The 24,856-nt window shown below is 40.4% G+C and overlaps 1 protein-coding gene across 1 annotated transcript in view; it reads right to left on the bottom strand.

Moving 5' to 3' along the window:
- ptprt (protein tyrosine phosphatase receptor type T) overlaps positions 1-24,856 on the bottom strand; it is a 721,453-nt gene that overhangs the window by 543,586 nt on the left and 153,011 nt on the right. Inside the window, exons 4-5 of the mRNA XM_068000862.1 lie at positions 7,569-7,840; positions 5,161-5,242 (exon numbers count right to left, since the gene is read on the bottom strand). Of these exons, the coding sequence (XP_067856963.1) occupies positions 5,161-5,242; positions 7,569-7,840 (354 nt within the window). The remainder of the gene's footprint in view (positions 1-5,160; positions 5,243-7,568; positions 7,841-24,856) is intronic.

Here is a 24,856-nt window from a genome sequence, read left to right as displayed (position 1 = left end):
TACTGGAATGGATTGAATATCATGGGCTGTTCTATTAAAATAATTTCCCTCACTAGTTTATGAAAAAGCCTCTTTAGAGATAAGATTGCAACCCTGAAGCTAAACTAGAATGAATGCTGTTTTTTTTTTAAAAAGTGTCTTTAACAGATTTAGGGAGTGATTTTCAACTCGCACCGAAAACGGGTGTAAAGTCGGTCAAGTGGCCAACCTTTTGAGGTGGCAGGAGGCCCAAGCTATTTTGAGGCGTGGGCCTCATTCACATGCCACCAGCATGGTGGGAGCCCCCCTGCAGCTTGTTGGTTCTGGGAGGGCGTGAAATTTGCCAGCTCCCACACTGAGTTGGCCAGTAGGTCAGGCCTGCGAGGGGTGGGGAAGTCCTCAAATAGGCAGTTAGGAGTTTTCTTGAGAGCCCAGGAGGAGTACTGGTCCAAACTAGTGGAACATACACGTTGCACGCTCCACCCATTTGTACCTAAAAATTGCAATCAGGGCCCTTCAACTGGCGTAGGACCCCAAATTGCAATATTGAAGCAGCCTCTTGCCTGTTTCAAGGTGGGCGTGCTGCTCACCTATTTACAGGTCTGCTTGGAAACTGCATCAGATGGGCCTTGGATGTTAATGGGGTGGCTGAGGTGCCCCCACTGATTATTAATTGCTAGCCACCCATTTTTAAGGCAAGGAACGAATGGCCAGCAATTGAAAATCCTCCCACCCCCCCACTCAGTGTGTAAACAAATAATATAAATACTTTATGACTATAGGTAGTGGTTTGCATTGATCAATGAGGTATATCCCACTCCCCTCTATGAGCTAATTAAAGGATGATTAGTGTTCAGTTTTCACTTTGTGTCAGTTCAGATAAGTACTTCATTTAGTCTAAATAACAGGACATGCATGCTCAAATATTTCTCTTCATGTAGATCGTGCAATTAAAAGCAATAGGTTTTGCCTCCTACTATGGAGGATGTCTATGGATGCTTCAGGAGCTTCTTAAAATGTTAAATGTTTCTTATTCACAGTAGTACTGATTATAAGCGTTTATTTTGAGGTTTGTCTTTGTTCTGATTAATTCTGAATCTCTGTCTAGTGAAGGCTATTTTCTCAGGTGCACATGGACTTTTTATCATATACAAATTCTCATGCTAGGTTTTGGTATTAATTGTCCTTTAGTAGTATATCTCTGTTGCAGAGTACATCACTTGTTTTCTGCTAAGTTCCCAATATCTACTGAATAAAAGCAGTACTTCCAGCTGATCTTCTCTAAGCCAAAGATTTTTATTATCAAAAATAAGAGCATTGTGGGAGTCTGCCTCTCAATTATCAGGAGTTCCACCAGCCATGAAGTTTGATTGCACAAATATAGTTGCAGCAAGGGATTCAGTCAAGAGGGACACTCTTGGCAATGAAATAGTTTTCTTCAGAGATGGATCGCAAGCTGTTAGTATTTTTTTTCTCCCCAGGATCAGCCTCAACAAGTATTTGCTGGAGATTGAAAACAGAGATTGGTATCTAAATAGATTGATTCCACTTATACCAAAAATGTCGAGCAAAGTGATCCCACATAAAAGCCTTGGAAATATGAGATTGGTCGAGCATTTGTCTTTCAAAGAAAAAACTAAATACATGGGAGTGCTGCTTACAAGGATAGCATTTGTCCTTGAACTTACCTTCACCTTAATAATCGTTACAAATATTATTGAAACATGCATTTTTGATACAAATTATTAAATTGATTGCTTTTGAATTCATGGTAGATGCATATTTTTAGCAAATAATTTCTTACTCTTTCTTTTCTAGGACCTCAAAACTGTGGAACTCCTTACCTCCCTGAACCTTTCCTTTGCTCCTACATTCCTCAGTCTTTTAAAACCCAAACTTACCATCACCTAATCACTACCTGTCGTGTTAGCTTGGCTCAGTTAGCAGCATTCTTACTTCTAAGCCAGAAGGTTATGGGTTCAAGCCTCACTCCATGACTTGATCACATAACCTAGACTGGATGTAAAAGATCCAATGGACCAATTTGAAAAAGAGTACATTTGCCTATTTCCATATTTAGCTCCCTGCACAGTCAACATTTCATACGATTGACTCCGTAGGTTCCTAATCTGTGGATTGCTCACAGTCTGACCACCATTTGATGCAACATCTGCTGGAACATATTTATTCCCTCCATGAAAAGGAAAAAAAAAACATAAAAAGGTCTCAGGGTCGGAAAACTCAGCTGCAGCCTGACAATCAGCTGACACAATACTGCTCTCACTAGTATTGCTGTTTTTCCAATTACAGTTCCTTTCTCCAGATGTTTTTCTTCCTTCATTCGCATTGCTTCACATCAGATTCCTCTTGTCTGCCTTTATAATATCAGCCTGGTAAATCAAAGTAATTTTCAGGACATTAAATCCAATCCATAGCCTGCATCCAATCCAATGCCAAGGCCTGTTCACCTATTACCTCTGTCTTAACCAACCTCCAGTGGGCTCTCCATGCTCCAGAATTTTAGTTTCAAAATTCTCGTTCTTTACAAATCCCTCCATGGTTTCACTCCACCCGAATTCTCCTATAATTTTGCCTGGAAATCTTTTCGGTCTGTACCGCAACAAAAACTTTGCTTTATTAGCAAATGCACATCACATGAAATCATAAAAACCCCTTTCCTTCCCCCAAATCTGATTAACGTATACTCTATCTTCACAAATCAGATTAACGTATATACTATCTTCCCAAATCCGATTAACATATACACTATCTTCCCAAATCAGATTAACGTATACACTATCTTCCCAAATCAGATTAACGTATACACTATCTTCCCAAATCCGATTAACGTATACACTATCTTCCAAAATCTGATTAACGTATACACTATCTTCCCAAATCTGATTAACGTATACACTATCTTCCCAAATCTGATTAACGTATACACTATCTTCCCAAATCAGATTAACGTATACACTATCTTCCCAAATCCGATTAACGTATACACTATCTTCCCAAAATCCTTAGGAGGTATAAACTACAAAAACTGAATCTATAAAATTAAATGGGTTTTGAAACATGGTTTCAAGCCCAAAATCTTTTATGAAACAAAATGTGCTCCACAAAAGCAAATTGATACCACAGATTCTAAGGCACAATCACAAAGACACATTCATTGAAACAAAAAGTAGATTAAAAATATGGTTTAAAGTATGGCTTCCATTCCTATCTCACCCCTAATACTGCTGACATTTTCACCCAAGCATTGCTACTTCCAGACTTGTCTTCTCCAATGCTCCCATTAGCTTCCCAAGTTCATCCAATACAAACTACCATATATTCAGAACTACCAACTGCACCCTATTATACACTAAGTCAGGCTCACCCAATACATAGAAACATATGGGGAAATTTTAACCTAACCCACCCACATTGAAGTCAATGGAGAGTAATATTGGGCAGAGTGTAAAACCAGCATTGCACCCGATCCCGTTGGTTTCTCGCCCGGTGAGTTAGGTTTGAATTGCCCCAACAGGAACAGGAAAAGGCCCTTCAACCCCTCAAGCCTGTTCCGCCAGTCAATTAGATCATGGCTGATCTGTACCTCAACTCTATTTACCCACCTTTGTACTGTATCCCTTGATATCCTTACCGAACAAATCTATCAATCGCTGTCTTGAAAATTACAATTTGTTGGCCAGGGGCTGCAAAAACTACTGAGTTTATTCCGAATTGCTAACACTCAGGCAAAAGTAACTTTTGAACTGAAGTAACCTGAAATTCAGTCACTGGTCTGGGCTGGCTGGAACTGGTTTGAATTAGCTACGTTTCTAAGAGACAAAGGGGATGTGATGAGACACCAGTCCTTATTTAGAAAAGGAGTAATGAGGTAATGCTACCTAACCCCTTGGGACAGAGCCAATCAGGGGATGACACCGACCACTTGAGCAAACCTAAACCAACAGGAGAAAGACAACACAGCTCGAAGAGATAAGACTTGGAATAAGAATGAAGAATTGCAGGCTTGATACCAGTGTGAGACTCCGGAGACCAACCATCGCGGAAGTGGAAGACCCTACGTCAGGGACGTGGAGACGACGTCAAGAGAGAGAGAAGTAACGCCTGGCCAGCGTCAGCTCTCCTTTCCGGGTAATACATCCTTTCTATTCTGTGACCACTCAGGGAGTGTCAGAGAAACCTAGTGGGTGTGCGTTTAAATCCTAGTTTGGGTATAAAACTGTATAACCTGCTGTAAACTGCATGCCTATATCTAACCAGACATATAAGCTATATGTACATGATCTAACAATGTTAATAAAGTGAATTGAGAATTAAGAGAGAATTGACTCTTCTCCTCTTTGTACTAAGCCAATAACCGTAACCGGTGATCTCCAGTCAACAAATTGATCCAGCATCCACAACCTTTTGAGGGGCGGGTTCCAGTACTCCAACGTCACTGACCTCCAATGGTACCTCATTCCCCCAGTGCGTTGATTTCAATATCTTCATCCTTATTTACAAATCCCGCCATGGCCTCAACTCACCCTATCTCTGCAACTTCCTCCAGCCCTATCTCAGCTCACACTTTCCACTATTCTGACCATGGTCCACTGTGAATGTCCTCTCCTTCCACTCCATCATTGGTGGCAAAGCCTTCCGGCATCATGCTCCTATATTCTCTAACTCTCTTCCACACTATATTGCTTCCCATTTTTAAAAACCTCCATAATGGTAGAGACTGATTTTAGAATATGTTAAATGCTGGCTTTCTATCCTAAAATAAATCAATCATTTGGATAGTTTTCCTAAATTTTGATGTTAAACTGAAAATCTACAGCCTATTACAGCTAGTTGCTCGTTATCACCTTACACAAAATGTTGAACACTCTACACCGTCAAAATGCTGAGAAGCTTGCTGTAAAACATTATTTTTACTTCTGTAAGATGTTGTATGAAAGCATTAATATTTGGATAAACAGGTTTCAGAATATTGTAATGATTGCATCAGATTTGTGTAACAAAAATACCTAAACATAAAATACAGCCAGAAAGAGAATCACCAGAGGTAAATTTCAATATTACTGTGCAACAGACATGTATTTGTACTTGAAAATCTAAGTCTTTAATTTCCATGCACACATCGGAAATGTCTTTTATGGCAAATTTAGTATGATTACTTACTGCAAGGATGAGCGAGTACTCTAACTTCATCTATAGCAATGTTTCCAGGATGGCCCTTTGAAGCAACTGATTCAAAAATAACCTGAAATGGTAAAACCAGTGATGAATAAATTAAATCCCTATTCCTCAATATGAAACAAAATTAATGGACTCTAATATTGAAGTTAATTCCTAATATGAATCACTTATTTCCATATAATGTACTGATGTACTGATCAACACAAAATATTACAATATATTGCCTTCTATTGCACCTATTAGGTCTTAGAAAAATGTATAATGATATTGTATGGATATATCTGCAGAATTTTGCATCTTACAATCTTGCATCTTCTCAATATAAATAAATGATCTGGACTTGGAAACTGGGTCAACAACATCAGTATTTGTAAATGACACAAAAATAAAGAGCATGGTTAACTTTGAAGAGGTCTGGAAGTTACCTCAGGAAGACACAGGAACAAGAGTAGGCCATTCAGCCCCTCGAGCCTGTACCTCAACTCCATTTACTCTCCTTTGATCCATATTTTTTTTTTATTCGTTCACGGGATGTGGGCGTCGCTGGCAAGGCCGGCATTTATTGCCCATCCCTAATTGCCCTTGAGAAGGTGGTGGTGAGCCGCCTTCTTGAGCGAGATTTTACAACTTGATACCCTCACCTAACTGAAAATAATCAATCTCAGTCTTGAAAATTACAATTGATCAAGCATCCACAGCATTTTTGGGGAGCGAGTGCCAGATTTCCACTACCCTTTGTGTAAAAAATGATTCCTGATTTCACTCCTACATAGCCTAGCTCTAATTTTAAGATTATGCCCTCTTGTTCTGGATTCCCCCATCATAGGAAATAATCCCTCTGTATCTATCTTATCGAACTCTTTATCATTTTAAAGACCTCAATTAGATAATTCCCTCAACCATCCAAACTCAAGGGAATAGAAGCCAAGTTTATGGAACCACTCCTCATAATTTAACCCTTTAAACCCTGGTGAATCTGCGCTGTACCCCATCCAAATCCATAGATAAGTTAATGGATTGGATTAGGAAGCGATCTAATAGACATGCTCAAAATTGAGAGGTTTGAAAACAGAAATAAAAAAAAAACTAACCAATAGATTTGGCAACTAGAGGGCATAAATTTAAGACCATCACCAAAAGAACAAAGTGAAACATTAGAAGAATTTATTTTTTTTTATACAGAAGGTTACTAGGATGTGGACTACCCTTCCAGAAATAATGGTGGAAGGAGAAACTATATTACCTTTAAAAAGGGAAGTGGATACATGTTTGAAACAGTTGGGAAACCTGGTGGGACCTGGAAATGTCAGGTCTCCACCGTGGAGAGTGCAGCATGTAATTTCCCATGGTGGGGGGGTTGGAGTATGGTAGTTATGAGCAGGGGAGTTCTCCCCGGTGTCCTGACCAATACTTATCCCTCAACCAACACCACCAAAACAGATTATCTGGTCATTTATTACACTGCTGTTTGTAGGACCTTGCTGTGTGCAAATTGGCTGCCACATTTCAAACATTACAACAGTGACTACACTTCAAAAGTACTTCATTGGCTGTAAGTGTTTTGGGACATCCTGAGGTCATGGAAGGCACTATATAAATGCAAGTCTTTCTTTCTTTCTTATGTCTGCTACATAAATCGTCTAACATTGAAAAGGAGGCAGAGCCAATGGAATGATATCACCTACAAGATTTCCAATGACTCCCATCTCCTGAGCACCCAGTCACCTCAACACTGAAAAGACACTGACACCCAGCTCAAAGAATGGTCATAAGAGGAGCCCCCACAAGTTTCTGGGTCTTTGCATGGAACACCCCAGCAAACTAAAGGCAGCAGAAATGAAATTGGCCCTCTCATACCGATAGCTACAATTTTTTGAATTTTCAACTGATTGCGCTGGCTTCTCCCCCCATGGCTGCTTCTTGTGCTCTTCCCGTTCTAGCTAGCATCCAAGATGTGCCCATTCTTGGTGAGCAATGTCTGATTTATTTCTGTTACCCCAGATACTCTGGCGGGGTCTGGAGTGCGAGTCACCAGTGGAGCAGGATTAACCTTATTTTGGCCCAATTTTATTTTTTTAGAGGGTATCTACTCTCATTTTCCTCAACCACAAACCAACTGAAACTCAGAGAATGGGTTGGCGAACTGCCTGGAAACCTCTGTCATGCTGCTCTAAGCCAGTTACTAGAAGCCACAACAGAACAATCCACAAATGATTCTCCCTCCATTTCCCTCTTGCCTCCATGAAGAAACATCTGATTTCCATACAGCATGGCAGGCTAAACTGAGAACTCAGCAATGCTGGCAACTGAACCTTCACACCAGCACTCAGTAACACAGCCTGTTGATGCCTTATAATTACTCCCAGATATCTATTATTCTGTAACCTTACCTGATAGTAGTTAGGCCAAAACGTACTGATAGCCAGTTCTGTCTTAATCCATCCTTCAGTAACGATTCCAGACACATTCCATACAGGGTTTCCTTGAGGTCCACCGTTAACTTTCACATAGACATTCAAAGCACCTGGACTTGATCTGTCTTTGCTTGACAGAAAATAGTGAAAGTCAATGCAGTGTGTGTCATTCTCTTTTAATATAGGCAATAACAGATGAGCCTTCTGTCCTGATATTCGTCCAGAGCTGTTCACCATCATAAAGGATCCTACAAGAAGTACAAATAGTTTTTTTAAAAATTAGAATAATGGAGTTCACTTCAAAGTACCAGATGATTGGAAGGTTTTGTTTGAATTAGTGATGTATACAGTGAAAACAAAATAGAGACGTAGATGGGATAACATCAACCATTGCGATACCTTGATTGTTTTCACATCGATTTTTGAGTAATTGTTTTTCAATCTTATACCTGGTACAACCGAGCTTGAAATTTGTAATGGAATTGTTGGATCGAACAGTCTGTTTCTGTGTTGTAATATCTATGTAATTTTATGCAAGTACTATCTGACACAATAAATAAAGCATAAAACCTATTAAACACCAATACCTGGTTAACTCTTAAAGTTTATACATCTTTATCAATCGTCTAATTATTTTGATAAATTCAACACAGTAAGGTTCTTTATATTTGAAAAGAATATCTCCATGAGCAGGTAGAGTCAGAGTAGAATTAACAGTAATTCCAAAAAATAATACCGCAAATCTATTTAATTCTGCAGTCATACTTAGAAAGATCATGCATCAAGCAAATCCTGATTGCCAATAAACATATTGCAAAAAGCCATTGTGACATCCAATTCTCATTATTAGCATATAAACAACACATTATTTTTAATTCACCTTTTAATGTTTGAAGCCTACTATGTTCTCCTCCTACATTATCTATTCATTTCCATCATCTTTATCTCACAAAGGTAAGATTATGCATATTCCCTCAAGTCTGGTGGAACAACAAAGGCTTGTTTTCAAATTATATCTATTGTTGCAAGGTCAGTTCACTGGTGCTCTGTAAAACCTCCAGCCATAGATAAAATTACAAATTGGTGAGAGTAAGAATATAACTGGAATGGACTTAAAAAAAAGAACAAGAAATTACTTTGTTATAATTCATATTTTCTGTGCTTGTTCAAAACAGACAATTTATATTTAAATCATATAAATGATGAAACAGTATAAAGATTCCTCAAATGTTATTAAAACTATCAGTTTAGAGATTTCATGTAATGATTTCTCTCAAATTCTTACATAAAGTGCATAATTCATTTTGTGCCATTAATTCTGTATAAGGAGATCGCTGTCCGGAATATTTTCAGTTGTGTTTGAATTATTTTCTAAGCTTTCTATAAAATATGTCAACTTGCACTATTTATTTCACTTTAATAATAGCTTCACAATTAGGGTCAATATGAATGAATATTTAAGTGGTATAATTTTATGTTATCAACCCCCCCATTGGCTTTGCTGATTAATGTCATTAATAAACTACCATCAGAACCATGTAATGAATTCTCAGAGCTAGGACCAGGTTAATTGTATCCTGGCTTCCTCATTATTGAATAAATTATACCAGCCTTTCTGAATAGATCTTTGAAACAATAAAAAACTATTGCAGTTATTAGTCTAGCAGGTAAAATTTTTAATTACATATGATGATAGGAATCTATTCACCAACTTTCAATGTTTGAAAAAAGATGTAAAAGTAGTGTGGGTTAAATTTTGCTCTGGATGGCCAACAGCACCTTTCTGGAAATCTAGAGTTACCACCAGCATGCTAATAGAGTACATTACAAAACAGCATAGAAAAGGATGCCATTCGGCCCACTGTGCTTTCAACTCTTCAACTGGAGCCATCGTCCACTTCTAATCTGGTGCTAAATCAATCAGCTTCACATTCAGTTGTCCATTCATGTCCAAGTTCAAATAACGCAAATTAACAGATTTCATGTTCTAAGAATATTCCGTGTTTTATAAATGTTTCTAACGTTGTTTACACTGGTGGTAACAGTGGAAAACGTTAAGACTTAAAGAACAATACAAGAACCTACATCTTAGTTTGCAGTTAGACTGTCTGGCTGAAACTCCATTTGTCCTGCCCCAGAAACAGCTATCACCCAACAGTTAAAATGTAAACATTTATGGAGCACGGAGTAGAGAGTTCCCGCTTTCTAAACATTTAAATTAAACACAGGTAGGTTTTTAAAAAAGCCTGGGGTCCAATGGAAGTCATGTGAGACTCCTTCCTCCAGGAAGCCTCATCGCTTTGCTCCAGTTAGGTTAGGTACTGAGTCTGAATTGACACTGGGGAGTTGGTTTTCCTGATCTTTGCCTTTGGGGGACACACACTCTGGGATGCGAAGGTCAGGGAAAAAGGGCAGCGACTCCTTGTGCCAGATCCCTGCCCCTTTCCAGGGCTTGTGGAGCGAATGGGGTGGAGGGGGCAAGGGGGGAACTGGGCCTAAGTCAGTAGGCGCAGGCCTATTGCAGGCATGCTCATGAGATGGGACAGAGCGTTCCCAGACTCCCGCCTCATTTTTCTGGGATAGCATTCACTGAACATGCCAGCCTGAACAGGGGCTCCAAATGAAACATGAAGCTAAGGCCTGCCCCTGGATTCCACCAATCAAAGGGGTGGGGGGTTACATTTTGTCAATTGTTAGTCCCCCCCTACACGGTTTGGATGCAATCAGGGCCTTCTGGCTACTGATCTCCATCACCAACCAGAAGGTCCCAGACTCAGAGGCCCAACTTGCAGCTGCAGGCCTGAGGGATCTGCGGTATTACTCATTTTCCTCCCCCTTCTGCCAACGCAAGGTGCTGCTCCTGTTCAGACCCAGAAGCTGTGGTATTTCATGACCCGAGATATAAAATACTGTTGTTTCAGAACCTGGACAGAGCAGCAACCTTCAGGTACGGTGCTCCTGGGGCGGGGCAAGAAAATCTGCCCTTGTAAGTTTAGCGTTGGTGTGAAGCAGAAATCACTTCCCATTAATGCTAAACTTGAATTATAAATGCACCTTAGCAAGACCAAGTAGACATATTGGTGTAAAAAAATTTAATGTTGTGAAGCCATTTTTGGATCAATTGTACATGGATGCCTTTTGCCTGGGGGGAAATCACCAACATGTGTTTCAGACATGTCTGTTCACAATAACATTGGTCAGAGCGACCACTCCACGTTCCTTGTGAACGCAATCTCTCATCTCCACAATGAGGACAACTTCCATCATGTAATTTACCACAGCTGCCATGCAAAGTGGGACAGACTAAGGACAGATCTAGAAGCCCAAAACTAAGGATCCATGAAGTACTGTAGTCTGTCAGCAGCAGGCAGAGTTTACTACCATGACATTCCATAACTCCATGGCCCAGTATATTATTCCTCATTCCTCGATGATCATTAAGCCAGGAGACCAATCCTGGTTCAATTTGGAGTGAAGAAGGGCATTCCAGGAGCAGCACTAAGCTTTGCCTTAGAATGAGGCACCAGCCTAGTGAAGCTACTACACAGGGTTACCATAAGACCATAAGACCATAAGAGATAGGAGCAGGAGCTCCGCACCTGCATGCTAAACACCAAAAGCAGCAGGCTATAGCCAGAAAACAATCCCACAACCATGAGATAAGAGCTATGCTCTGTAGTACTACCACATCCGGTTAAGGGTGGTGCTGGACAATCAGGTAACTAATGGGAGGAGGATGCTCCAAGAACATACACATCCTGAACCACGGTGGAGCCCAGCACGAGTGAAAGAGAAACATTTTGTGTCTTTCAAAATCGTTGCGTGGACAATCCAACTCAGCATCCTCCCGAGGTCCAACATCATAGATGCCAGTGTCCAGTCAATTTGGTTCAGTACACACGATATTAAGAAATTGTTGCGTGCACTGGACATCGTAAAGACTATGGGCCCTGCCAACATCCCAGCTGTAGTGCTGAAAACCTGTGCATCAGAGCTAGCCACATCCCTAGCCAAGCTATTCCAGTATAGCTATGGCACCAGCATTCAGCTAACAATGCTAAAGGTTCCCAGGTATGCCCTACTACAAAAAACAGAATAAACGTAATTTAACCAATTACTGCTTCATCAGCTGTAATTCATTGGCTGTGAAGTGCCTTGGGATGTTTATGATAGGCACTATATAAAAGGTAATTTGTTTCATGGCTGAATTACATGACACCATGCAGACAGATCAGCATGGCATAGATCTGGCATGCTACCCAGAAAATGAAAGACACTTTCCATACTTTTCAGATCAACAGAACAAGCAACAGTTGCACACATACTGACCGTACTGTTCTGGTACAAATTAGCGGGGTCAGCAGAAACTGCCTCAAACCAGACATTCTCTGCCACCCAGCTGCATGCGTGTAAATCCTGTCATGAGATGGCAGATGGTGCAACTCTAAATGGGACTAAATGTGACTGAAGTGCTCATGATTTTTCGTCAGATCGTGCTTTACTTTTGATCCCTCCATCTGCACCTCTATTAGCTGTTGGCACTGGCAGGCATTCAGAACAGAGATGGTAAAATACTCAAGAGTTCCTCAGGGCAGGGCCCCAAGCCCAACTATCTTCAGCTGCTTCATTAATGACCATCCTTCCATCCATCATACGGTCAGAAGTAGGGCTGTTCACTGATGATTACACAGTGTTCCGCTCCGTTCACAATTCTTCAGATAATAAAGCAGTCCATGCCTACATGCAGCAAGACCTGGACAACATCCAGAATTGGGCTGATAAGTGGCAAGTAACATTTGCGCCACACAAGTGCCAGGTATTGACCATCTCTAACAAGAGAGAACCTAACTACCTCCCCTTGTATTCAATGGTAATATCATCGCAAACTCCCCCACCATCAACATCCTGGGCGTCTTCATTGACCAGAAACTTAACTGGACCAATCGCATAAATGCCATGCTTACAAGAGCAGGTCATGAGCTAAGTATTCTACGCTGAGTGGCTCACCTCTTGACTCCTGAAAGCCTCTCCACCATCTACAAGTCATAAGTCAGGAGTGTGATGGAATATTCTCCACTTGGCTGGATGACTGCAGCTACAACAGCACTCAAGAAGCTCGACACCATTTAGGACAAAGCAGTCTGCTTGATCGGCACCCTACCCACTAGCCAGAATATAAGAACATAAGAAATAGGAGCAGGAGTAGGCCACACAGCCCCTCGAGCCTGCTCTGCCATTCAATAAGATCATGGTTGATCTTCTACCTCAACTCCACTTTCCCGCCCTATCCCCATATCTCTTGATTCCCTTAGAGTCCAAAAATCTATCGATCTCAGTCACATCGACAACTTCCACCAGCCGCATACCGTGGCTGCGGTGTGTACTATCTACAGGATGCACTGCAGTAACTCACCAAGGCTTCTTCGACAGCACCTCCCAAACCCACAACTTCCACCATTTAGAAGGAGAAGGGCAGCAGCTGCCTTGAAACACCATCACCACCATCCTGACTTGGACATATATTGCAGTTCCTTCATCGTTGATGGGTCAAAATCCTGTAACTCTCCACCTAACAGCATTGTGGGAGCACCTTCACCATACGGGCTGAAACGGTTCAAGAAGAGGGACGACCACCACCTTCGCAGGATAACTAGGGGTGGGCAATCAATTCCAGTTTTGCCAACCCAAGAATGACAGTAATTAAAAATTCTCCACCATTACCCTTCTTGCATATGACTCAAGACAAGGCTTCTGTTCTTCATCAACATTCACAGATAAGATATACAGTATTTTCTCTGAAAGATCAATTCCAATGCAAAATAGAAATGTTGTGCAATGTAGAACAAGCTACGACTATTTTGCAGACCATCTCAGGAACATACTCAAGTGAACCACCAATCAGTCGAGAGAGTAGAAATAGTCAAGTTCTATTAACATGTGAGTTGTTTTGTGTGCTTGGTTCTGTCTAGATTCAGATTGATGAGTCACTGGTCTCAAACTTCAAGTACATGGAGGAGTCGGGCAGAAGGAACAGTCACATGAGGACCTGAGGAAATTTGCACATATGTGTGTGATTGTATTTATTTACACTACACATCAACCGAACATTTGCATAATGTATCCTTTGGGATTGTAGGAATGTGCACATATCTGAACTTGGCTACAGTCAGTAGTACTCTTCGAAATCCCTCAGTAGCATAAACTGTTAAATCCAGTTATTAATGCTTGTGCATAAACTAGGCTTATATTCCCTTGAGTTTAGAAGATTAAGGAGTGATCTAATTATAGAATCATAGAATCATAGAAGTTACAACATGGAAACAGGCCCTTCGGCCCAACATGTCCATGTCGCCCAGTTTATACCACTAAGCTAGTCCCAATTGCCTGCACTTGGCCCATATCCCTCAATACCCATCTTACCCATGTAACTGTCCAAATGCTTTTTAAAAGACAAAATTGTACCCGCCTCTACTACTGCCTCTGGCAGCTCGTTCCAGACACTCACCACCCTTTGAGTGAAAAAACTGCCCCTCTGGACCCTTTTGTATCTCTCCCCTCTCACCTTAAATCTATGTCCCCTCGTTATAGACTCCCCTACCTTTGGGAAAAGATTTCGACTATCTACCTTATCTATGCCCCTCATTATTTTATAGACTTCTATAAGATCACCCCTTAACCACCTACTCTCCAGGGAAAAAAGTCCCAGTCTATCCAACCTCTCCCTATAAGTCAAACCATCAAGTCCCGGTAGCATCCTAGTAAATCTTTTCTGCACTCTTTCTAGTTTAATAATGTCCTTTCTATAATAGGGTGACCAGAACTGTACACAGTATTCCAAGTGTGGCCTTACTAATGTCTTGTACAACTTCAACAAGACATCCCAACTCCTGTATTCAATGTTCTGACCAATGAAACCAAGCATGCCGAATGCCTTCTTCACCACCCTATCCACCTGTGACTCCACTTTCAAGGAGCTATGAACCTGTACTCCTAGATCTCTTTGTTCTATAACTCTCCCCAACGCCCTACCATTAACGGAGTAGGTCCTGGCCCAATTCGATCTACCAAAATGCATCACCTCACATTTATCTAAATTAAACTCCATCTGCCATTCATCGGCCCACTGGCCCAATTTATCAAGATCCCGTTGCAATCCTAGATAACCTTCTTCACTGTCCACAATGCCACCAATCTTGGTGTCATCTGCAAACTTACTAACCATGCCTCCTAAATTCTCATCCAAATCATTAATATAAATAACAAATAACAGCAGACCCAGCACCGATCCCTGAGGCACACCGCTGGACACAGACCTCCAGTTTGAAAAACAACCCTCTACAACCACCCTCTGTCTTCTGTCGTCAAGCCAATTTTGTATCCAATTGGCTACCTCACCTTGGATCCCGTGAGATTTAACCTTATGTAACAACCTGCCATGCGGTACCTTGTCAAAGGCTTTGCTGAAGTCCATGTAGACCACGTCTACTGCACAGCCCTCATCTATCTTCTTGGTTACCCCTTCAAAAAACTCAATCAAATTCGTGAGACATGATTTTCCTCTCACAAAACCATGCTGACTGTTCCGAATCAGTCCCTGCCTCTCCAAATGCCTGTAGATCCTGTCTCTCAGAATACCCTCTAATAACTTACCCACTACAGATGTCAGGCTCACCGGTCTGTAGTTCCCAGGCTTTTCCCTGCTGCCCTTCTTAAACAAAGGCACAACATTTGCTAACCTCCAATCTTCAGGCACCTCACCTGTAGTTGTCGATGATTCAAATATCTCTGCTAGGGGACCCGCAATTTCCTCCCTAACCTCCCATAACGTCCTGGGATACATTTCATCAGGTCCCGGAGATTTATCTACCTTGATGCGCGTTACGACTTCCAGCGCCTCCCTCTCTGTAATATGTACACTCCTCAAGACATCACTATTTATTTCCCCAAATTCCCTAACATCCATGCCTTTCTCAACCGTAAATACCGATGTGAAATATTCATTTAGGATCTCACTCATCTCTTGTGGTTCCGCACATAGATGACCTTGATGATCCTTAAGAGGCCCTACTCTCTCCCTAGTTACTCTTTTGCCCTTTATGTAATTGAGGTGTTTAAGATGATTAAAAGGAGTCAATAAGGTAGATGGAAAAAAAACTATTTCCTCTGGTGGGGGAGTCCAGAACAACAGGGGTATATGCTCATGTGGAGCATAAACGACGGCATAGACCAGTTGGGCTGAATGGTCTGTATCTGTGTGGTAGACTCAATGTGACCTTAAAATTAGAACTAGGCCATTCAGGGGTGATGTCAGGAAGCACTTCTTCACACAAAGGGTATTGAAATCTGGAACTCTCGCCCCCAAAAAGCTGTTGAGGCTAGGTCAATTGAAAATTTCAAAACTGAGATTGATAGATTTTTGTTAGGCAAGGGTATTAAGGGTTACGGAACCAGGGCGGGTAGATGGAGTTAAAATACAGATCAGCCATGATCTAATTGAACGGCGGAACAGGCTCGAGGGGCTGAATGGCCTCCTCCTGTTCCGATGTGTCCACAGAAACATCAGTAATGCTGTAGCCTATTGTGCTGACTGACTGATCCATACAATATTCCTGAGAGGTGTCTATTTTAATTTTAAAAAGCAGGATGCTGAGTTTCTCTGTAATTAAAAACCTGCTAATGATATCACAATTGCACATTTCAAAGTCACATGTTCTCACAATGTCTTTAGCAGGCTTTTAATTATAGAAAAAAGTCTTGAAGCTCCCCCATTCTCTAACTTTTAGTAAGGGTCGGACATTTCAACCTTAGCTAGAAATTCACTTTGTCTTCCCATGCTCTTCCACAGCTGCCAAATGGTTCAGTGCTGATACTTAAGCCAATTCTACCGAATAAAAGACTGTTCTTCTGGGAGTACTATTAATGTGGTCTGTTGGCATTAACTACTTGATCTAAATACCATCATGAAATAGTGCCAGAATTTTATGATTGGAAATTATACAAATATGTTTTTCCCAGCAGGCCCCACCCCAATTTTGAGTTCAACTGGCACTTAATCATTCTTTCATTAAGCATTGCTACTGATCATTAGCACCATTTGGGAAGTCTGAACTGCTGATAAATCTGCCCAATTTATATCATATAGGAATTTATTTTGTTCCTCCGCAAAGCAATTCATTCTTCCCTGAATATGTTACTTCATTATGATTGACATCTTGATTCGGAAAAACTTGCATGTTCTGCACTGGAAAAATCAATTGGAAATGTATTAAATTTGTCAGGCCAAACAGAATAATCTGCTGATAATTTATGAAAGCAGCATTATGATTTGATCTGATATTGATGCAACACAAAACCTACACAAAAAGAGTTAGCAAAAAATAGGAGGAAGCAAATAAAACGTCTCAGTTTCGTCCTGTTACTTTACATGAAATAACTAAAAAATACAACAACTTCTTGCATTTATATAGTGTCTTTAACATAGGGAAAAGTCCCACAGTGCTTCACAGCAATATTATCAGACAATAATGGACCCGGGCCAAAGGAGCAGATAATTGGGATGACTAAAAGCTTGGTCTATGAGGCAGGTTTTGAAGAAAGAATTTAAAGAATGAGAGGTAGAGAGGTGGAGTGGTTTAGGGAGGCAATTCCAGAGCTTAGGGATTAGACATGACCACCAATGGTGGGGCAAAGGGAGTGGGAAATGCACAAGAGGCCTGAGTTTGAGGTATGCAGATCATGGGGCTGTAGAACTGGAGGAGGCTACAGGGATAGGGAGAGATGAGGCCATTAAAAGGTCTGAACATGAGGATGAGAATGTAAAATTGATGTTCAAGCTAAAATAGTATTTATCCTCAAATGCCCATTTTATCAACTGATGTTGATAACTGATCTGCTCCCATTTACAGAAACATATTGGCAATATTTTTCTTTATTGTGAATTGTATAAATGCCAGAGTACATCTATGTGAACATGAACCCATAGTCCGTTGCTTTAATTGATATTTTTGCCATTGATTTTTCTCTCCTTTTCTCCATTCCTGAAGCTATTGATTCCTTGCTGGGGTAGAATTCCACAAACAACTGGGACCTTTGCTACCTTACCCAAAGTGGCCATTCATCATCAGTGTCAGTGAGTGTCAGCCTGTTAGGATGAGAATGGGGGGGCATCACAGCTATGTATGACCAGGTCCTCACGTGATCGTTACACATGGGAGAGATTGGCAACGGAAACCCTTGTCAGTTTTCCCCTCTCTAGCCCATACTGTGCTGAGGGCAATTGTACAACCCCAGGTCAGATCAGCTATCTCAGCACATTCTGGGAAATTGAACCTTGGACCCTCCTGGTCTATGTGGTATATGTAGTCACTGCATAAACTCTTTTGATCATCAGGTGAGCCCCACAGTTCATTTGAAATCAAGTGATATATGACTAGTATAAAGGAACTAGAAACAGATGTAAAACCATGAGATATGCAGACACTATTTCCTGATACACACCTCTAAGTGGGCAAATTTCTGCCCTAAGGAAATTTACCGGTTTTTCTTCATTCAATTGGAACTCTTCATCCAGTATGAAGAAAGCCAATAAAAAATCTAGCAACTGAACAAGTGGTGTCTCAAAACCAAAAACAACCTGGCTTTATTACTAACCTTAGACCGATGAGGCATTAACAAAGAACAAACAATACTGGATTTTTTTAAATTTCTGAACAGAAGTTGAAATATAGAAATACATTTTCTTTTCTCTTGTATCTTTATAATGAAATTCATAATTAAACCTTAAATGCTCATCACAACATGTGTATTATGAGCTGTGCAAAGTTTCTATTAATACAAGATCAAACACTTTGGCCAAAATGTTGTCTGAACAAAAGGAAGCAATTTTATTTTTCTGTAGCATTGACATTTTGCACTAGGGTCACGCGAACAACCTTTCCTTGGATGTAAACACAAATTGCCCCCCATTTTTCAAATTATAATTTTCTCTATGTGCAAAGTGCTTTGTGTCCATAGAAGAAATTTGGAAAAAGGATATTTATGCTGCAACTGTAGTTCAAAATGTAATTCTAACAGTTTGCAAGGAATAACATGGATGAAGCTTCTCCTGCCTATGGAACTTGCCTTCAGGAATCAAACTCGTATGAGGTAATTGTATTTTGGGGTGTTTGCATTTGAGGCAGGATTATTGTTATTAATTATTGCTTTACTATAGGAACAGAACAAACAACTTTTGCTGTTAAGTGAGAACCAATAATGTGTGACAATTGTACATGTTAAGGCACACATATGCATCAGTTCATGGCTTGCTAAAGAGTTCTGTACATCAACCGAGCAGTCAGTGGAGAGATGGCCACATATACAAAGATGAATTAAAGGTAGAAAAGGCCCGCATACTACAATGTAGCTTTTTCAATGAAAAAACTACTAAGAGTTTATTTACATTTTCATTTTAAGAAAAGCCTTTTTCCCCAGCCAAGAATGTTCTGGAATGTACATGAAATCAATAGAATTTTCTCCCATTCCCTCATACACACACATTATTTTTGTCTTTCACCAAGACATTCATTAAAACTTTGCACATTTCTTTTTGGTACGTGCTCAAACTAGATCACCTAAATATATTCACTGACATCCCAATCTGAAACATTTGTAATATTGTACCCCACGACCTAATGCTGAAGACAAAACCACTTTGGTTGCTGATTGTACATGATACATTTGTATGACATCAACATCAATGTCAATTGCTTGTACTTTTCTCTTCCACTTACTGTAACGTATGGACAAATCAATAACATGTTTAACTAGAAAATTGAAAAGAATTAGAAAACGGATTAATGTTAAACTATTACTTGATCACTTGGGAGGGTGAGGATCCTTTTCCATATGGATTGTTCAATGACACATCCTTTGAGGTGCCAAATTTACAAAATGTGAAATATTTTAACCAGTAAAGATAAATGGTCCAGAATTTGCTGGGCAGCGCATCTTGTGGCATGCCTCGTTAGTTTGACTTTTTCGCTTACCCTCCAGCTCAAAATTGTTTCGTCTTGTAAATTACTAGAAGTCTGAGCTGATAATGGCACAGCGAGGGCAACGGAACATCTGGAACCTTAGTTAACAACGGGACCAACAGTCTATCTCTTTAACCAATGAGATTTAAGGATTGAGAAAGAAACAGAGGAACGACAAAGAAGGAGGGTGAATTAGAGTCAAATCAGGTACAGAAAGAGAATTAAAGAGAGGAAAATAAAGATTGGATTAAGATAGAAAGGAAAAAAGGCAGAAAGGAAAAGTAAGAATTTTTAAAATCTCAAACAACAGTTTACTACCTGTAGGAATGAGACACCAGTTTAAATTGTTCCCTTTCTTGACCGAAGAGGTTGATTGGCATTGCAGGAACATAAATCTCCTCATTAAAAAAGGTACATACACTATTAATTACCAAGCCTTACTTTCTGCGGCGAGTTTAATTGGCAATTAATGCGCAAATGCAGCAACTTCATGAAACTCACAGGGAGGTTGAGGGTGAGATGCGTTTCGTAAGGCTAACGGCAGTGTGGCGCAAATCGTCCAGCAACTTGTGCCCATTTGCAATTCAAGGGGTATCTCTTCCTCGCCACTAGCTGCTGGACGATTTACACGTTAATAATGGCCAGCTCGTTAAACTTGCTGTTATTTTGGCAGCAAATTCTGGGCCATTTTATTTCCAACTAAGATCACACATATTTTATACAGGGTGAACAAGAATATTCTTTCCATTCCATTGCTGGATATTCCTTTCAAAAATATTAACCAAAATTGGAATATTCTGTCAAGTGAAACTTAATTATTAAAATTACTAAAACTTGCAAAATAGCAACATCATGCTGGGTGATCAGTTTAAAATCTGTGTGGTCAATGCAGAAAATACAAACTTTTATATATCTCCATTTATTGTAGAAGGACAATTAGTAGCACACAATTCCCTGAAATATTGGGCAAAGTCAAAAAAAAAAGTAGGTCGCCTCCTTCCACTTTTAATTGTCAATTTAACATTCAAAAAAAGTTTGTACAGATTTAATGCTTAATCCCATCAATAATAAAGTCATCAAAATAAAACTTTTAGTTACAATGACTCATTAGTCAGCATTTTACACTTTTGTTGAAGATGGAAAACCCAGTACTGCAAGTAAAGTATTTACATTGAGGGTTACAAAGAGACTATAAATCAAGTTTGCCTATATAAGCAGGAAAGGATGAAGGTTAATGACAAATAGAGACAATTTTCTGATGTCGTGTCTCTGGCAGGAAGCCTTGCCTGCCAAGAGTACATAATGGAAATTCAGGATTACAAAGTTGGAAAATTACCCTAAAAAAGCAGTCATTTCTTTCTGTCATTTGCATTAAGGGGAAAAAAGGTTTGTGTTTACAAGCTGCTTGAAATGCATCTGGCAAGGCTAAGTCTTTCCATCATTATAAAACTAAACTTCCATAAACTAATGGCCAATTTGATTTGTATTTGGAAGCATAAATTATGCTCATTAATCATAGAAAGATTACAGCACGGAAGGAGGCCATTTGGCCCATCGTGTCTGTGCTAGCTCAATGCAAGAGCAATCCAGCTAATCCCACTCCCCCGCCCTATCCACGTAGCCCTGCAAAATTTTTCCTTTCAAGTACTTATCCAGTTCCCTTTTGAATCTGCCTCCACCACCCCCTCGGGCAGTGCATTCCAGATCCCAACCATTCGCTGTGTAAAAAAGTTTTTCCTCATGTCACCTTTGGTTCTTTTGCCAATCACCTTAAATCTATGTCCTCTGGTTCTTGGCCCTTCTGCCAATGGGAACAGTTTCTCTCTATCCACCCTGTCTGGACCCATCATGATTTTGAATACCTCTATCAAATCTCCTCGCAACCTTCTCTGTTCTGAGGAGAACAACCCCAGATTCTCCAATGAAGTCCCTCATCCCTGGAATCATTCTAGTAAATTTCTTCTGCAATCTCTCTAAGGCCTTCACATCTTTCCTGAAATGCGGTGCCCAGAACTGGACACAAAATTCCAGTTGTGGCCGAACCAGTGTTTTATAAAGGTTCATCATGACTTCTGCACTTGCCTCTATTTATAAAGCCCAGGATCCCAAATGCTTTTTTAACTGCTTTCCCAATCTGTCCTGCCACCTTCAATGATTTGTGCACATATACCCCCAGATCTCTCTGTTCCTGTACCCCTTTAAGAGTTGTGCCCTCTAGTTTATATTGCCTCTCCTCGTTCTTCCTACCGAAATGTATCACTTCGCATTTTTCTGCGTTAAATTTCATCTGCCACGTGTCTGCCCATGCTACCAGCCTGTCTATATCCTCTTAAAGACTATCACAATCCTCCTCTGTGTTTACTACTCTTCCAAGTTTTGTGTCATCTGCAAATTTTGAATAATTGGTTAAATTGAGGTAAATCGCAGCTTAGCACTTCATTGACCAGTCATTGTTTATTACTGATCAAATGCTCAGAAAGTATCACAAAAATCAAATCAAAATCAAAGAGAACAAATCAACAGAAGGCCTATTTGAAGGTTTGAAGTTGTTCATAGAGTGTCCATATACCAGGATACAGTCTTAAGATGACATTGATTTCTTATTGCTTCAAGACTGTGATAAATGGACAGAGCAAATTTCAAGAGACAGATGACAACACAACTAGTTTTATCATGTAAGAAGACACTGCAAAGGAAAGTGAGATGCTCTTGAAGGCAACCATTTTAATTAGCTTTAGTCTGAGCTAACTGGAAGTTTGGCCATCTCCTTCATGTTGTCCTTCATAGATTAAAACTCCTAGGCATGCAATGGAAGGGCAAATTGCAGCATCAAGTTGTAGGATGGATTTCTGGACAAAAGGAGAAATGCTTCAGCTTACTCCGAACTGTCACTCAGCACCCTACAGAATCAGCATCATAGGTGGTATAACTCTTTGCAAAAGCATATTACATTACACAAAATTACATCGATTTTTACACCACAGAAACAGGCCATTCAACCCAACAGGTCTATGCTGGTGTTTATGCTCCACATGAGCCTCCGCCCACCATACTTCATCTCACCCTATCAACATATTATTAGGAGTTGGATTAAGCAGCTGGTGAAAAGTAAGCCTGGTACATGATATTGGACTTGTAGGCATAGAAAATCAACATGGCTGACATGTTGCAAACTATCCTGTGCAAGTGCTTTAACCACACTGAAGACAGAGATCTGTCGTATAACTGGAGGACACTGAAACTTGTGGCAACAGACTGAGAAGGCATTATCTGGAAGATGAGTATGCAGACACATGATGATATATCCAGGGTTGGTATCTCCTTGATTAGATTGCAGAGATGCAAGCAGTTGCCTCCAACTAGTGGAACCACCACTAAGATGGTGTGGGTTGTGTCTATGCTGAGGTCATAAGGATAATGGAAAAACATACAAACATTTTTTTAAAATTCTGCTGCTCACAATGTCTCTCCTGGTATCTACTGTCTGCCTAGAAAAGGCTCACACCTGAGCTTGCAGCTGTCCAATGACCAATTAATGACTATACTCCTCAGGGCAGAAGAGGAAGGCAAGCAGGGTTGAGTGTACTCCAAGATGGAATGCCCGAAAATGGGAAACTGGACCAAATTGATCTATGGCAGAGTCAGTAATGTGATACATGACCCAAGTACTCCAGGGTGCCCTTGATGATTCAACAGCCAGCCTGGTTCATTGATGGGACCTAAAATGACAAACCTTAGACCTGGTATTCTTCTCACTCAGCTCCAGATGATCTTGCAAGCCAATACCTAAAGATTGCAGTGATCTTAGCTAGACAAGCAACAGGAAGTTTATCCATGATGTGTGTTTGTAAGGTGTGCAGTTTTAGGCAGTTAAACTCTAGCAGTACCCATACACATATGTGGTCCCTATATCCTGGTGTTTATCAATCTACAGCTAAGTTCTTTGAGCTTAACTGAATGGGTTGTATCTCTATGGAAGGAGAGAGAGTAAACTCACTTTCAAGCAAATTAAAACTCTTTGTATGTGGATTTTTCAGTAACTATTTTAGAGATTCCTGGAGCATAGTGGGTTTTTTGCATGTCAGAACTGAGCTGACCTAAACAAATTTCTGCTTTCTCTATTTTGGTCTATCAACTGAAAATGACTGAAGCATCCAGATTGTTGCAAGACTTTCGTAGATATTATGGATACCACAACAAATTTAAATATAGTTTATTAAGGGCCAGTGTAAATGCCATAGTTTCAAATTTAAAGGTCGATTCCCCAGTTAAGCGCTGCCATCCTAATCTGTCCCTCAAGCTATGGTAATGAGCTGACTTTGGAAAATTGAGCCCAAACACATTTCCATTTGAGTCTGTTTAAAACCTGCAATCGCCATCTAGGTGTAAACTATGCCAACAGCATATGCTAGGGTGTTAATTGCACTTTTCTCACCATGTCTAAACCATGCCTGGATTAGGAATTGGCTCCAATCCCGCAGCCAAAAAGTTGTAGTTAACGGATATGGTTCAGCTTGGAGACATGATACTAATGCTGTCCCCCAGAGTTCGGTCCTAGGCCCACTACTCTTCATGGTCTTTATTCTTGACCTGGACAGTGGTGTTGGGAGTATGGTGAGTAAGTTTGCAGATGACACCAAAATCTGTACAAGGGTTAAGACTGGCTGTTCTTTTCCTGCCCATCAATTTCATATGTTTGTAGTGTGAAGTGGTAAGAAACGGAATTCATGGGAAGATGGTTGTACTGCCAAATCAGTTCAGTTCAAATCCCCTGTGGTCATACTGAAGTTGTACAATTTCCTGTTCAGCTGGAACCTGGAGTACCTCATAGCCTTCTGGCCACTGCAACTAAGGAAGCTCTTCAGGAAGCAGTGAAGATGAGAGCAATGAGGCAGCTCTTCGATATCAGAGGGAAGAGCTTTGAAGAATGACAATAAACTAGGGCTCCTCAACCTCAAAAAGTGATGTCTTAAAAGAGATTGAATAGAGATATATAAGATAATTAGGATAGAGAATGAAAATCTGAAACAATGCTTTCAGAAACACCAGGGCAGGAGGTCAAGGCATCATATGTTCAAGATTGTGAAACATTTAGGACAGACATCAGGAAGTATTTCTTTACACAGCAGCTAGAATGGATTTCCAGGAAGGAGGGTTCAGATCAGGACTCTGGTGTTGCATTTTTGGACTTCTACTGCAGATGTTTTCATCAGGGTTGGTGCTAAAGACCACTCCAGTAAATGAGTCCTC

The sequence above is a fragment of the Heptranchias perlo genome, chromosome 19 (genome assembly GCF_035084215.1).
Source record: "Heptranchias perlo isolate sHepPer1 chromosome 19, sHepPer1.hap1, whole genome shotgun sequence".
Taxonomy (NCBI): Eukaryota; Metazoa; Chordata; class Chondrichthyes; order Hexanchiformes; family Hexanchidae; genus Heptranchias; species Heptranchias perlo.
The sequence above is the reverse complement of the archived record's forward strand: the minus strand, read 5'-3'. Positions and strand labels throughout refer to the sequence as shown.